The sequence below is a fragment of the Ambystoma mexicanum genome, chromosome 10 (assembly GCF_040938575.1).
Source record: "Ambystoma mexicanum isolate Mex_15411 chromosome 10, UKY_AmexF1_1, whole genome shotgun sequence".
Taxonomy (NCBI): Eukaryota; Metazoa; Chordata; class Amphibia; order Caudata; family Ambystomatidae; genus Ambystoma; species Ambystoma mexicanum.
Genome location: NC_090932.1, coordinates 534,476,660 through 534,489,105, shown reverse-complemented (window position 1 = coordinate 534,489,105; position 12,446 = coordinate 534,476,660). Strand labels below are relative to the sequence as shown.

The following is a 12,446-nucleotide window of genomic DNA, read 5'->3' as shown; positions in this document are numbered from 1 at the left end:
TCCAGGGAGAAGTCCAGAGTCGGCCAAGCAATGCTGCGCAACCTGTTCGCTTGAAGGTGAGCCTGGTGAGGAGGTAAGAGATGCTTAATGTTGAGATGCTTAATGTTGAGCCTTGCCTCCTCCCGCGGTTGTGCATATGTTTACTGCTATGTATTCTTTATTCATGATCATGTGAATCCTTGCCAGACCCCATGCTGGAGAAGGAACAAGTTACTTACCTGTAACTGTTCTCCAGCATGGGTCTGGCATGGATTCACATGCAAACCCTCCCGCCTACCCCTCTGCGGCTCTTCTCTTGGTCCTACTGCCACCTTGCGTGCTATCAAATCTGAAGATGGCTGTCAGAGGAGGGGCTTAGGTAGAGGGCAGTCATTGGCTGGGGGCAGTATGACCCAGAGACCAGTGATTGGTTGTTAGGAGAAAGACAGTTCAGAAACGAAACTGAAATTGATTTTTTTCCTAACCGAGGATTCTGACGGGGAATATTCATCAGCATGTGAATCCATGCCAGACCCATGCTGGAGAACAACAGTTACAGGTAAGTAACTTGTTCCTTCTATTAGTGAACTTCAGGCCCTGGCAGTTCTAGACCCTTTTGTTACAGTCCACAGGGATAAGGTGGTTCTGCACACTCATCCCAGATTTGCGCCTAAATTCATCTCAAAGTTCCATGTGAACCAATCGATTCAACTACCCACGCTCTACCAGAATCCCACTAGCATGGCAGAAAGAAGCCTACACACACTAGATGTGCGCAGGGCAGTAATGTTACCTGGAAAGAATTAAACCACTGAGGAAGACGAACCAGTTTTTCGTTTCAGTTGCAGCTGGTAGAGAAGGGGATCCTGTCTCTAAATCAGCTATCTCAAGGTGGATTGTCAAATGCATCACACTGTTACACTCTTGTGAAGAGAGAACTGACCTTCAAGCCTAGAGAACGCTCTACTCTGGGCACTGGGGCTTCCATAGCATTCATTGCAAATGTTCCTCTTGAGTCCATTTGAAAAGCGGCAACCTGGAGTACTGTACACACCTTTACAAAACACTATTGCCTAAACACTCATTCTAGATCTGCTTCTCAGGTGGGACAAGCAGTACTAAGACATCTTTTCACGACTCCAAAGATGGCCGCCGGCGCAGTGAGACACGTCTGAATCTCACTCCTGCCGGGCCGCATAGAAGTACTTCAATAAGCTAAATATCCGATGAAAAAAACATAAAAACTAACAGCCGATATCCCGCAGAGGCCGCCGGTGCTTAGCAGGGGAGGAAATCGTCCCTGTGGAGCGGACAGAGGAGACGCGGGATTGAAGAGGCAAGGGCGCCTCTCCCCATCCTAGGAACGTTGCTGGAGCCGCGGCGAGAGAAGCAACAGGGGGCGGAGGAGGAGGAGGTGGCAGCGGTGGGGAGCCCAGCAGCGTGGTGCACACAGATCGGCACCTGCGAGGAGCGGCCCACCTCCCATCCGGGCTGCGGAGATCCCGCGGCTGCTCTGGTGCCCAGCAGACAGAGCCAGGGGAACACACAGAGCGCCGCTGGAGGAGGAATCGGAGCACCGAGCTTGAGTCACGAGATACACCGTTGGCAGGCGCCGGCTGGCGCAGAAGGTGAGCGGCTCTCCCCCCGGTGCCCCTCCCCCTGCAAAGAAGCCAAAGGGGTAATTCTACCTGGCGGGTGGCACCCCCATTCCCCCCCCCCCAAATGAATACACAAGACCTCCAGTTATACCTGTTGAGAGATCCCCCCATAATCCGATGTTGAGAATAGACTACTTCTGGGTGTCGGTGGGGCTGAGGGGCAAAATTCAAGTAATGGAAATAAGCCCCATAGCGATGTCGGATCATGCCCCGCTATGGTTGGAAGTACAGACCCCGGGGAAGGGGGAAGGACTTTGGCGGTGGAGGCTACCACATGATCTTCTCTTAGACCCAGTGACTGGAGAAGCGATAAGGGACAAAATCATATAATATTTTGCACAAAATGATACAGGGGATGTCCCATTGGGAACAGTCTGGGAAGCTTTTAAAGCGGTGATCCGTGGACATATGATAGCACTGAAAGCCTCCAAGGACAAGCAGAGGCATTGCTGGGAAAGAGAACTTGAAAAGAAAGTAACGGACATTTGAGCGGAACTAATGACTCACCCCACTAGAAGTCTCAAGACGGCTTTGAGACATGCGCAGGGACAAATCCCTCCTCTATCTCAAGCAACAATACTACATCAAAGCCAATAAGGCAGGCGGATACCTGGCAAGGCAACTCTGCGTATAACAAAAATCAATGACCATCATGAACATCAAAAATGCACAAGGAGACACACAAACGCACACTCAGGATATAGGCGAGGCCTTTAAGGCATTCTACCAAAAGTTCTACGCTACAGTGCGCCCTGATGAAGGCAACCAAGACAGGTTCAAAGAAAGCGGAAACGTAACTCCGTCCATGAATGAAGCCATGGTTCTGGTATTTCATAAAGCAGGTAAAGTCCCCTCCGTCCCCGGCTCTTATCGTCCTATTGCCTTGATAAATCTGGACTCTAAGATATATACCAAAATTCTGGCCGTGTTTATTAGGGTGGGCCACTACTGCCCACCCTAATAAACACGGACCAATCGGGCTTTATTCCGGGCAGGCAAATGCATGACCATCTAAGAAGACTAATACACCTAGTGGAAAAGATCGGCATCTCACACACGCCAGCAATCCTGCTCTCATTAGACGCCGAAAAGGCATTTGACCGGGTTGAGTGGTCTATACTTTTTAAAACACTGAAGCGCATGGGATTTGGAGATCATTACATAAACATGGTTAGAGCCAATTACAACTCCCCATCAATTAGAATAGCAATAAACAGTGAAGTCACAGACAGGGTGAAGATAACGAGGGGAACCAAACATGGATGCCCTCTTTCCCCCCTCCTTTATGCCATTTTTCTGGAGCCGCTACTAATTCGAATCAGAGAATCCACCCTGGTAAGGGGGATTGAGATGGCAGGCAGACAACACAAAGTAATAGCCTATGCAGATGACATGTTGCTGGCCCTAGAAGACCCGGGGAGGACTCTACCGCATACCATAAAAGAACTGGAGGCTTTTGGGGCAATTTCAGGCCTTAATATAAACAGAAAAAAATCAGAGATACTGCATTTGGCTGGTGAGAGAGGGGCACTGGAAAGGGAGGCAGCACCTCTAGGTCTAAATATTGCTGTTGAGGGTATCAAGTATCTGGGTATAACACTCACACACAAGGTGGACTTGCTATATAAGGGAAATTATCCTCCGCTCCTGGAACGAGTGAAGAGGGATCTGGAACGATGGTGCCCGCTAACGGTCTCATGGTGGGGGTAGAATACAGTTGGTGAAAAATATTCTCCCCCGGTTAGTGTACTACTTTTACGCTCTCCCAATAACAGTCCCAAGATCCTTCTTCAAGGCACTGTCAAAGGCAATCTTGTCCTATATTTGGAAGAGGAAATCCCCAAGGGTCAACAGAGCTACCCTCACGGCACCTACCAGAGCGGGGGGAATGTCCCAACCACACTTATGTGTGCGCAATTATGGGTACTGAATGAATGGGTGGGGGAAAACCAACAAACGATATGGGTATCAAGATATGGCGGTCGCCTGAACTCTGTTGGAGCACGTTTTATGGAAACCTAAGCAACATAGACAACCGAATCTCCGTATTAACGAAGTCATGAAAACCACACTGGAAGCTTGGGACGAGCAAATGCGGAAGGGTGTCATGACCACAGTGGAAGCTCCCTTCACACCCATCTGTCGGAACCCCCAATTCCCGCCGGGATTGGAACGCGGGGCCTTTGAGAAATGGGAAACCGCAGGGTGCACAAAAATTGGGGAAATGTTCCAAGATAAAGCAATAAGATCATTCGAAGAATGTAAAACCATGTTGAACTTGACAGAGGCGGACATTTGCAAGTATGAGCAGCTCAGACATTGGCTGGCGACACCAGAGGTCATTCAAGCAGCTACAAGGGACCTAGCTCCATTTGAAAGGTACCTGTTAACCAACTCCGGATCCAAGAAGTTAGTTTCCTCTCTCTATAACTTTATCAACACACAGGATGAAGAAGTTAAATCGCACTACATGATCAGATGGGGGAGAACACTTGGGGAAGAGGTTCCAAAACAGCAGTGGGTAGAGTTATGGACTAGCATACCAAAACTGACTGTCAGTGCAAACTAGGGAAATGTGGCTAAAAATAGTTACCCAATGACACTACACATCGGAATGGCTCTGCACTATGTATCCGGAATCTTCCAATCGCTGCTGGAGGGGATGCTCAGAGGCAGGTACGTGGAAGCACATATGGTGGGACTGCCAAGGGGTGAAAGGATTTTGGTCTGAATTGAAGACTGACAAGAAAGAGATGTTCCCAGAGGTGGAACAGTTGGGGGAGAAAGTTTGGCTCTGCGGAATGAAAGACCAACAGGCCAAGAATTTTAACAGGGCTCAATGGAGGAGTTTTATGGGCTTGGTCCTATCAGCATGGGCGGCAATTGCCCAAAACTGGAAAAAGCAAGACCCACCTCTACTATACACATGGCTGCAGAAGGTCTGGTCACAAATGACCATGGAAAAGCTTACATACATCTTACAAGGCTCGAACGAATCCTTCACGAAGGAATGGGGGGGGGGCTTGGAATGCCTACAATCAGACTATATGGAACAATGGTGCCCGCATAATATCAGAATAACAGACATACCTAGTTCATAGACATTCCTGAGAACAAAAGTAACATCGAGAAGTTCTTCCGGGGAGGGGGCGCGGGGGGGGGGTTTGGGGATTTGAGGGATGTTAGTCAGCTAAAATGCTATGTTGTATGTAAATAAAAAGACATCTTTTCACTACTGTTCCTTCTCATAACCCACCTCCAACTCCGGGTACTGCTCGCCAGTCTATGCACAGCATGTGATTCTAAGCAGATTAACAAGCATCAGAAGACATGCATTACTCACTGTAATAGCATTTCTGATGATTGTATCTGCTTAGATTCACATGCGCCCACCCTGCCTCCCCGCTCGGGTGCAAGGAACATAGACGTCTTACTACTTTATCTCTTTATGTACTCGCTCACAACAGCCTTGGGCTCCCTCATGGCAGAAAAAATACAATCGGAGGGACCTCAGCGCGTGAGGTGTAGTGTTACAGACATGCCTATGCCAACATCCCCTTTCGGTCCCCAAAAGACTAGATGCAATACTCTGCGGTTACCACAGCATGTGAATCTAAGCAGATCCAATCATCAGAAATGCTATTACGATGAGTAATGCATGTCATTCTTGACAAGCCTGAAGTTGGATTACAAAAGAGATTGAGAAAGCTGGAAAAATATGTAGCACAAAATTATCTCCCGATCAACCCAAAAAAAATCACAAGTCATGACACTGGTACACCAACAAAGACCAAACCACTTTCATTCCACTTAAAAAGAAAAAAATATAGAGCTAGTAAAAACAACCAAACACCTTGGCATCTGGATTAACCAATCAGAGATGGAAACGGATTGGTCTGAACACCTGAAGAGCAAAGCTTGATCGCTTGCCCGGCAAGGACTGATGTTGCATAGACAATATAGTCAATACTCAATGAAACCCATAATCTGATTCTATAGACAAAGTGGTCGCCATCGTAATTTATGGAAGCAACGCCATGCTCAAGCTTCCAGGTCAAATATGGAACCGAGTTGAAGGGATTTTCTGGGGAAAAATACTATCACTACCAGCAGTTTATCCAATACCTAGGATCCGCTACGAATTGGCGATCCAATCAATTGAATCAATCACAAATTGGAAGTATCTAGACCTATTTAGAAAAGTCAATGCAGATGAAGACATTCATGCAATTGAGATACTAAGAGCAAAATATAACTCATCAAATGAAAAAGTTCTAAATACCTGGAAAGGCTTGCCTACAAATGTTAAACAATAACGATATAAAAATCAAAATATTGATAAACAGACCATTAGAGGTAAAAAAAAGCATTTAACAAAAAGATTGGATAAAAACAATACAAAAGCAAGCACAGCATAAAATGGCCATAAATTCTGAAACAGAAGTCAGAGCGAATTACCACAATATTTGGTAATATTTCCAAGTCGTCAAATCAGACCCTTTCTGCCGTCTTCGGCTCAATGTTCTCCCCCACACGAGAATTTCTTGTCAAAACCAAACAAATACCGGATGACGAGATACTTCGTCGATTCTGCCAACAAATGAATCAAGTTACCACATCATAATGTAATGCCCAGCACTCTGTGACCAAAGGAAACTGGAGAGATACTCCCTCCTGAAAGAATAGAATATGGCCTAAATGAAAGATGTAATAATAAAAATCTGACCTTCAGGATAATTCAATTATGGAACAATATAATGATAAAAGAACGATGTAAATAGGACACAACACACGGGATTACGAATTTATAGAATAAATAAAAGGCAAGAGACCGAGAACATGAGAATATTTCTGAACATGAATTCAAGGATTATTTTTATACAAAATGACACAATGAAATGATATAATTGGACTGTCATTTTAAGAGAGAGATAAAATGTAAAAAGTGTCTATGCAATCTAGATCATTAAACATTTTTTTTTTTTTTAAAGTCTGTACTACACAGGTTGGCAGTGTGGCTGAACAGCCAGGCTCATCTCTAGGGGTCAATGTGAGCTGTAGGGTTGCAACATAGAGGTTCACACTGACAAATATCCAAATAACTTACACTCAAGGTTTCTTGATTAAATGTATTAATTTAAGTCAGTTGAATAAGCCTTCTTTAGAAGGGAGCAAATATGTAACACTTAAAAATATACTTCAAAATACACACTCTCAATTTCAATAAATCAGTAGATACCCTTTTGTGATGGCATACAGACACTTTTACACCCTCAGGTGACTTCAATAACTAGTACACTGTGGACATTGTTATATCACTGGTACATGTAGAGCAGGACTTAGTTTGGTGTCAAAAAGGAAAATGAGGAAGAAACAATGGTTAACACGTTTCTGAAACAGGTAAGCACTTCTGAACCCCCCCTCTCCCCCGAATGACATGTATATTAACCCTTTCCCAGCTATACAAGTAAAAATATGTATGACTTTTTGGAGTGACAGATCAAAACACAAAGTCAGAGGTTAGAAGAGTTTCAGAGAGCCAGGCCAGCCAGTGTCAATGGAGCAAAGTGTAGGGGAGCTGAAGTACTTCTTGAAGATAAGTTAAGTCTTGCACTGTTAGTTTTTGTTGAGAAAGAAATCATTGTTGGGCCACAAGCTTGGAGGCTTGTGAAAGGCAGAGCTGCAAGCAACTATAAAAAAGGCAGTAAATGCAAGTCGCAACTGAGAGCAAGCAAACTAAACAGCAAGAGGCAAGTACCCCTTAGTTCACTGTACCTTAGGTCTGAAGAAATTGGTGCCAGCTGGCTTCTGTTCCTGTTGTAGTGTGGCAGATCCTGCTCCTGGGCCTCAGTCGTGGGGACAAGAGGGAGGACGTCTGGGGACTCCTGCACTACGGTTTGAATGTCGGCGGCAGCGATGGGCAAGATTCGAATCTGCTGCACTTCGCGTTTTCAGCTTCTCGTGAAGAACACCACTGCAGTATTTGGACGCCTAGTCGACTTTGCTTGCTTCTGGGGTCCAGCACTCTGCTGAGGTGCCTCAGGCTTGGTCAGCCCTGCTTCTATGGAGTCCGAAGGATCTTCCTGGAGCTCGGGTCCGGCTTACAAACAATGCACTTGATTCTGTTCTCTTCCTGGCACTCAATTCCTGTAGCAGCAATGGAAGTACAGCCAGCTCCAAGAGGATGTCCAGACGAGTTCGCTTTGGGGTTGATTGGTCCCACCAACCCAAGGGGAGAAGTTGTCCTTGGCAGGGCTTCTCTAGTCGAGGTGAATTCGGAACTTCAGCACTGCAGCAGGGCTTCACCAGGCAAACCAACGGTCAAGGTGTTGCAGCAAGAGTCTCTTTCAAGTTATTTTTCAGATTCCTTCATCCAGTGGTCGACTCTGCCTTCCAAGCAAAAGACCTCGCCTTTCATGCAGGTTTTTCCCTTCATTCGCAGCCTAGCTGTCACTCACACAGCAGGGTGGCTGGCCTCCAAGGACAGCCCGCCATTCACCTTTGGGTGCATTGCTGTAAATAAGGGGATTAAGCACAGGGAGTTTCCGGCACCTCCCTCACTTCGTGCCCTGCCAGACACGCTGGAGTCAGAGGCGGTCTTCAGTAGTGAACCCAGCCAAAGACCAAATGGACCAAGGGACCAAACCTGGTTTGGCGCACAGAGTAAATCTGAAGAAGGACCTTTCCAAGAAGAAATGGTAAAAAAAGATGAACTCGTCATTTTGACAAAATGGGCACCCATGGGTGCTTTACTGCAGCTGAGATTGCAGCCCGCGGTAGAAACACACAATGGTAGGGAAAAGTAACCCATTGCCACCAGCCATTAATCGTAGAACGGGTAACATAAAAATGTTACATGAGAAACTAGACAAAGGAGATACTAAGTAACCCCTCCAGCACTCTATTGTAAGATAGTGTGTGCCGGGTCAAGAAAGCTACAAATGTAAGTAAAGTCAATTTCACTTCACTTCACTGCTCTGCTCTTGGAAACGGAAGTTTTACCAAGAGAAGGTATTTAAAACTTGGGGAAATCTGAAAGACTTCCCTGTGCCACTGTACTGGAGGTGCTGTGCCACAATGTAAAAACATGATGGGCCTCATTACGAGTCCGGCGGTAACCGAGGCGGTAAAACCGCCTGGTAACCACCGGACTCGTATTACCATTCCGCCTCCATGATTCCTGGAATTACCGGGGCATTACAACCCTGGTTTTCCGGGAATCATGGAGGCGGAATGGTGTCAATCACCATTCCCATCGTGTCCTATGGGACTCGATGGGAATGGGGATCATGGAAACACCGGCAGCATCTCGTAATGCTGCCGGTGTTTCCTCGTCCGCCTGCAGGCGGGCAGTGTTAAACCCGCCAGGTCAAACCTGGCGGGAACATCACCTCCTGCCTGCAGGAGTCGGGATCAGGCGGTCCGGAAACAACAGTGGCGGCGGGTTTACCGCCACCGTTATTTCCGGACCGCCTGATTTGTAATGAGGCCCGATGCCTATGAAGTCTGTCAGATTCCAAAACAAACAGTTTTCAAATTAAACAGAAATACATGAGTCAGGTAAAAGGTCCCGCTCTCTCCAAGTTAGAAATTAAAAGTCCTTAAGTCCAGCAAAAGATCTGGGGGTCTCTAAGGTAGAAGGAATTAGCATATTTCTGAGAATTCTCCCTAACAGTCTAATAAGAACCTTGGTTGGACATTTGTAACTTTGGTATTGCTGCACTAATAATATTGTTGCTTTCGATGCTTCCTCGCTGGCTTAGCCCCCTTTTGAAGAATATAGTGTTCCCTAGGCCCTAGCTACATTTAGAGGCAAACTTGTTTCAGAGATTTATATTGGTGACAGTGTGATAGGAGGGAGGGGGTGGAGTGGGGGAGAGAATAGTCCTAAACCAAGGAATCCAGCAAAACGTAAAGCAGGTGCCATCCAACAAGTGTCCACTGCGTTAGTCCAGATGCACTGAAGACGGTTAATTGCCATTCCATTTTAAACAAAATGTTAAATGATGAGCTACATTATTATACTTTTATTTGGTTAAATATTAATGTTATTTATGTTTAGAAAAGCATGAACAGATCCTGTACATGGAGATGTACATTTTGTATGACTAAAGTTTGGCTACCCATGATTGACAACTGGGTTTACAAGTAAATAACTTCATTATCTTATCTTTGCCAGGAATCCCAGGTGACTATGGAGTGCCTGATACCACAGAGGTACCACCGTTCCATCATGGGACCCAAAGGCTCCCGCATACAGCAGATCACCAGAGATCATGGAGTTATGATCAAGTTCCCTGACCGTGAGGAAAATGCTGCTGGTAAGGGTTTGTAAAGAGGAAAGTCCTCTCTTGACAGGAGTCCCCTCCACTTTTGATTTAGGTTGATTTGGTTGAATCTATCTGATCGTTGGAGAATTAGTTGACATTTTGTTCTTGTAGTTGACAGGTTCATTTTGCCGTATATATGCTGTATAATGCACAGATGGTCAGTTTATAAAGCGGCCCACACAAGTATAAAAATACACTTTCTCCAGCATGGGGTCTTGCATGGATTCCTATGCTCATCAATATTCCCTGTTGTCAGACTGGCAATCATTAGTAAAAGAAAGTTTCACTTTCACTTATAAACTGTATTTCTCCTTTAAGCCAATCATTGAACTCTAAGTCATACTGCCCCCAGTCAATGACTGCCTCTCCCTAAACCCCTCCTCTGGCAGGCATCTTCGGATTGTTACAGCACGTTCAAGTGTTGGGAATCCTCTAGTTTTGCTCTGTGAGCTATTCTGTTTTTTTGTGAAAAAGTCCTATTTTTGTCCAACAGAGCCTATGTGCTTCTCTCTATTGGCCGACAAGCAGGGATCCGTTGGTCAGTGATTTCCGTTGCCCCTGAACGGCGAAGATCATAGCATTTCGTTGAAATTTCCAGAAGGCCGTCGGGCACACTCTGCACTCTGGACCATGTCGGAAGAGAAGAAAGAGAGAAGCTCACTTTTCAAGCTCTGCTCCAGCTGCGGAACGTGTTTGTGGAGGACAACCACCTTCATTGCCTCTGCTGTCGCCATTCGGACCACAGAGAAGGGGATTGCGAGATCTGCCTTGGTTCACCAAGAGAACCATGAAAGATCGTCACAGCAGACTGGCAGCGTGGCTCAGCGCGAAGGCCTATGCCCCATGCCCTGGGATGGGGCATGCCTCACCTAGGACCGTCCAGTCTGATGAGCAGGCTTTTAAGTCCTTTGAGGGCGGTCCATCCGTGGGGGCCCTAGACGAGACCAAGCACCGCAAGTCTGGTTCCTTCGTTGGCACTGCACAAGCGGGTCCCGCGATGGGTGTTAGGGAGAATTCTCATTTCTGCGCTAATTCCCTTCAGCCTTAGATACCCCCAGCTCTTTTGCTGGACTTTAGGACTTTTTAATTTTAACCCTTGAGTGAGTGAGCCCCTTTTCTCACTCTCATGTTTGATCTGATTTGGATTATATGTCTCCTTTGTTTTTGTAGTCTGACAAACTCAATAGCCATCTGATTTTTGTATGGTGACACAGCACCTTCAGTGCAGTGTCACAGAGAAGTTCTTTGGATTTGTTTTAAGGTTGAAATACCTTTTCTTGGCTGATCTACAGTTTCCAAGAAGTGTAAAGTGCAATTGACTTTACATGCCTTTTCTCTTTGTCGGTCCAACACACACCATCTTATGTGGAGTGCTGGGGAGTTGCTTAGTAGCTGTTTTTCCTACTTACTCATGTAACATTATTATGTTACCCTTGCTACTTTAAATGGCTAGTCGCAGTGGTTTAATTTTTCCCACCATTGTGTGTTTTTACCGCAGGCTGAATCCTCAGCTGCAGTATAGCACCCATGGGTGCTCATTTTGTCAAAATGGCCCGGTCTTCTTTTTCCATCATTTCTTGTTTTGTGAGGTCGGTCTTGTGTTTTACGCTGCGCGCCAAACCAGGTTTGAGCCCTTTGTTCGGTTTTGCCTTTGGCTGTCTTCAGTGCTGAAACTCGCCTCTGGCTCCAGTGTGTCTGTAAGGGCAGGAAGTTGGGGAGTTGCCTGAAACTCCCCTGTCCTTTGTTTCCATGTTTACCTGAATGCACCCAGTCCTGATTGGCTTACTGTCCTTACAGGACAGTCACCCTGCTGTGTGAGGGACGGGCTGTGCATGAATGGGAGAAACCTGCATAAAAAGGCGAGGCTTCTCGAACTGAAAACGGAGTCAACCACTGGAAGAAACATCTGACGAAGGAATCGTGAAGAGAAGCTTGCTGCATCCTCCTGGACCCTTGAATTGCCCAGTTGAAGCCCTGCTGCAGTGCTGAAACTCCTTTTCCAAATCGACCAGAGAAGCTCTGGAAAGGACAACTTCTTCCCTTGGGTTAGTGAGGACCAACTAACCCCAACACTAACTTTGATGGAGGACCTTCCCCAACTGACAGTACTTCTTTGCTGCTGCTGGAACCGAGTGCCAGGGGTCGAGAAATCTGTAGTCTAGTGCATCGTCTTTAAGCCAGACCAGAGCTCCGGGAAGATCCTGAGGACCTTCCCGAAGCAGGACGACCCAAGCTCGAGTCACCTCACCAGAGCGCTGGACTCAAGGAGTGAAAAAAGTCTGTTAGGGAGAATTCTCAGAAATGTGTTAATTCCCTTATACTTTACAGACCCCCAGCTCTTTTTAGGACTTTCTATCTCTCATGTAATTTTAATGTGATGTATTCTGTTTCTTTTATTATTCTGTTTCTTTTAACTTTGGAGTCTGACAAACTCCGTAGACATCATCTTTACATTGTGTCACACAGCACCTTCAGTGCA

The 12,446-nt window shown here is 46.2% G+C and overlaps 1 protein-coding gene across 2 annotated transcripts in view; it reads left to right on the top strand.

Moving 5' to 3' along the window:
* Positions 1-12,446, top strand: part of HDLBP (high density lipoprotein binding protein) — an 829,415-nt gene that overhangs the window by 629,942 nt on the left and 187,027 nt on the right. For both annotated transcript variants that reach the window (XM_069618106.1, XM_069618107.1), the window contains exon 20: positions 9,817-9,958. In XM_069618106.1, coding sequence (XP_069474207.1) covers positions 9,817-9,958 — 142 coding nt within the window. The remainder of the gene's footprint in view (positions 1-9,816; positions 9,959-12,446) is intronic.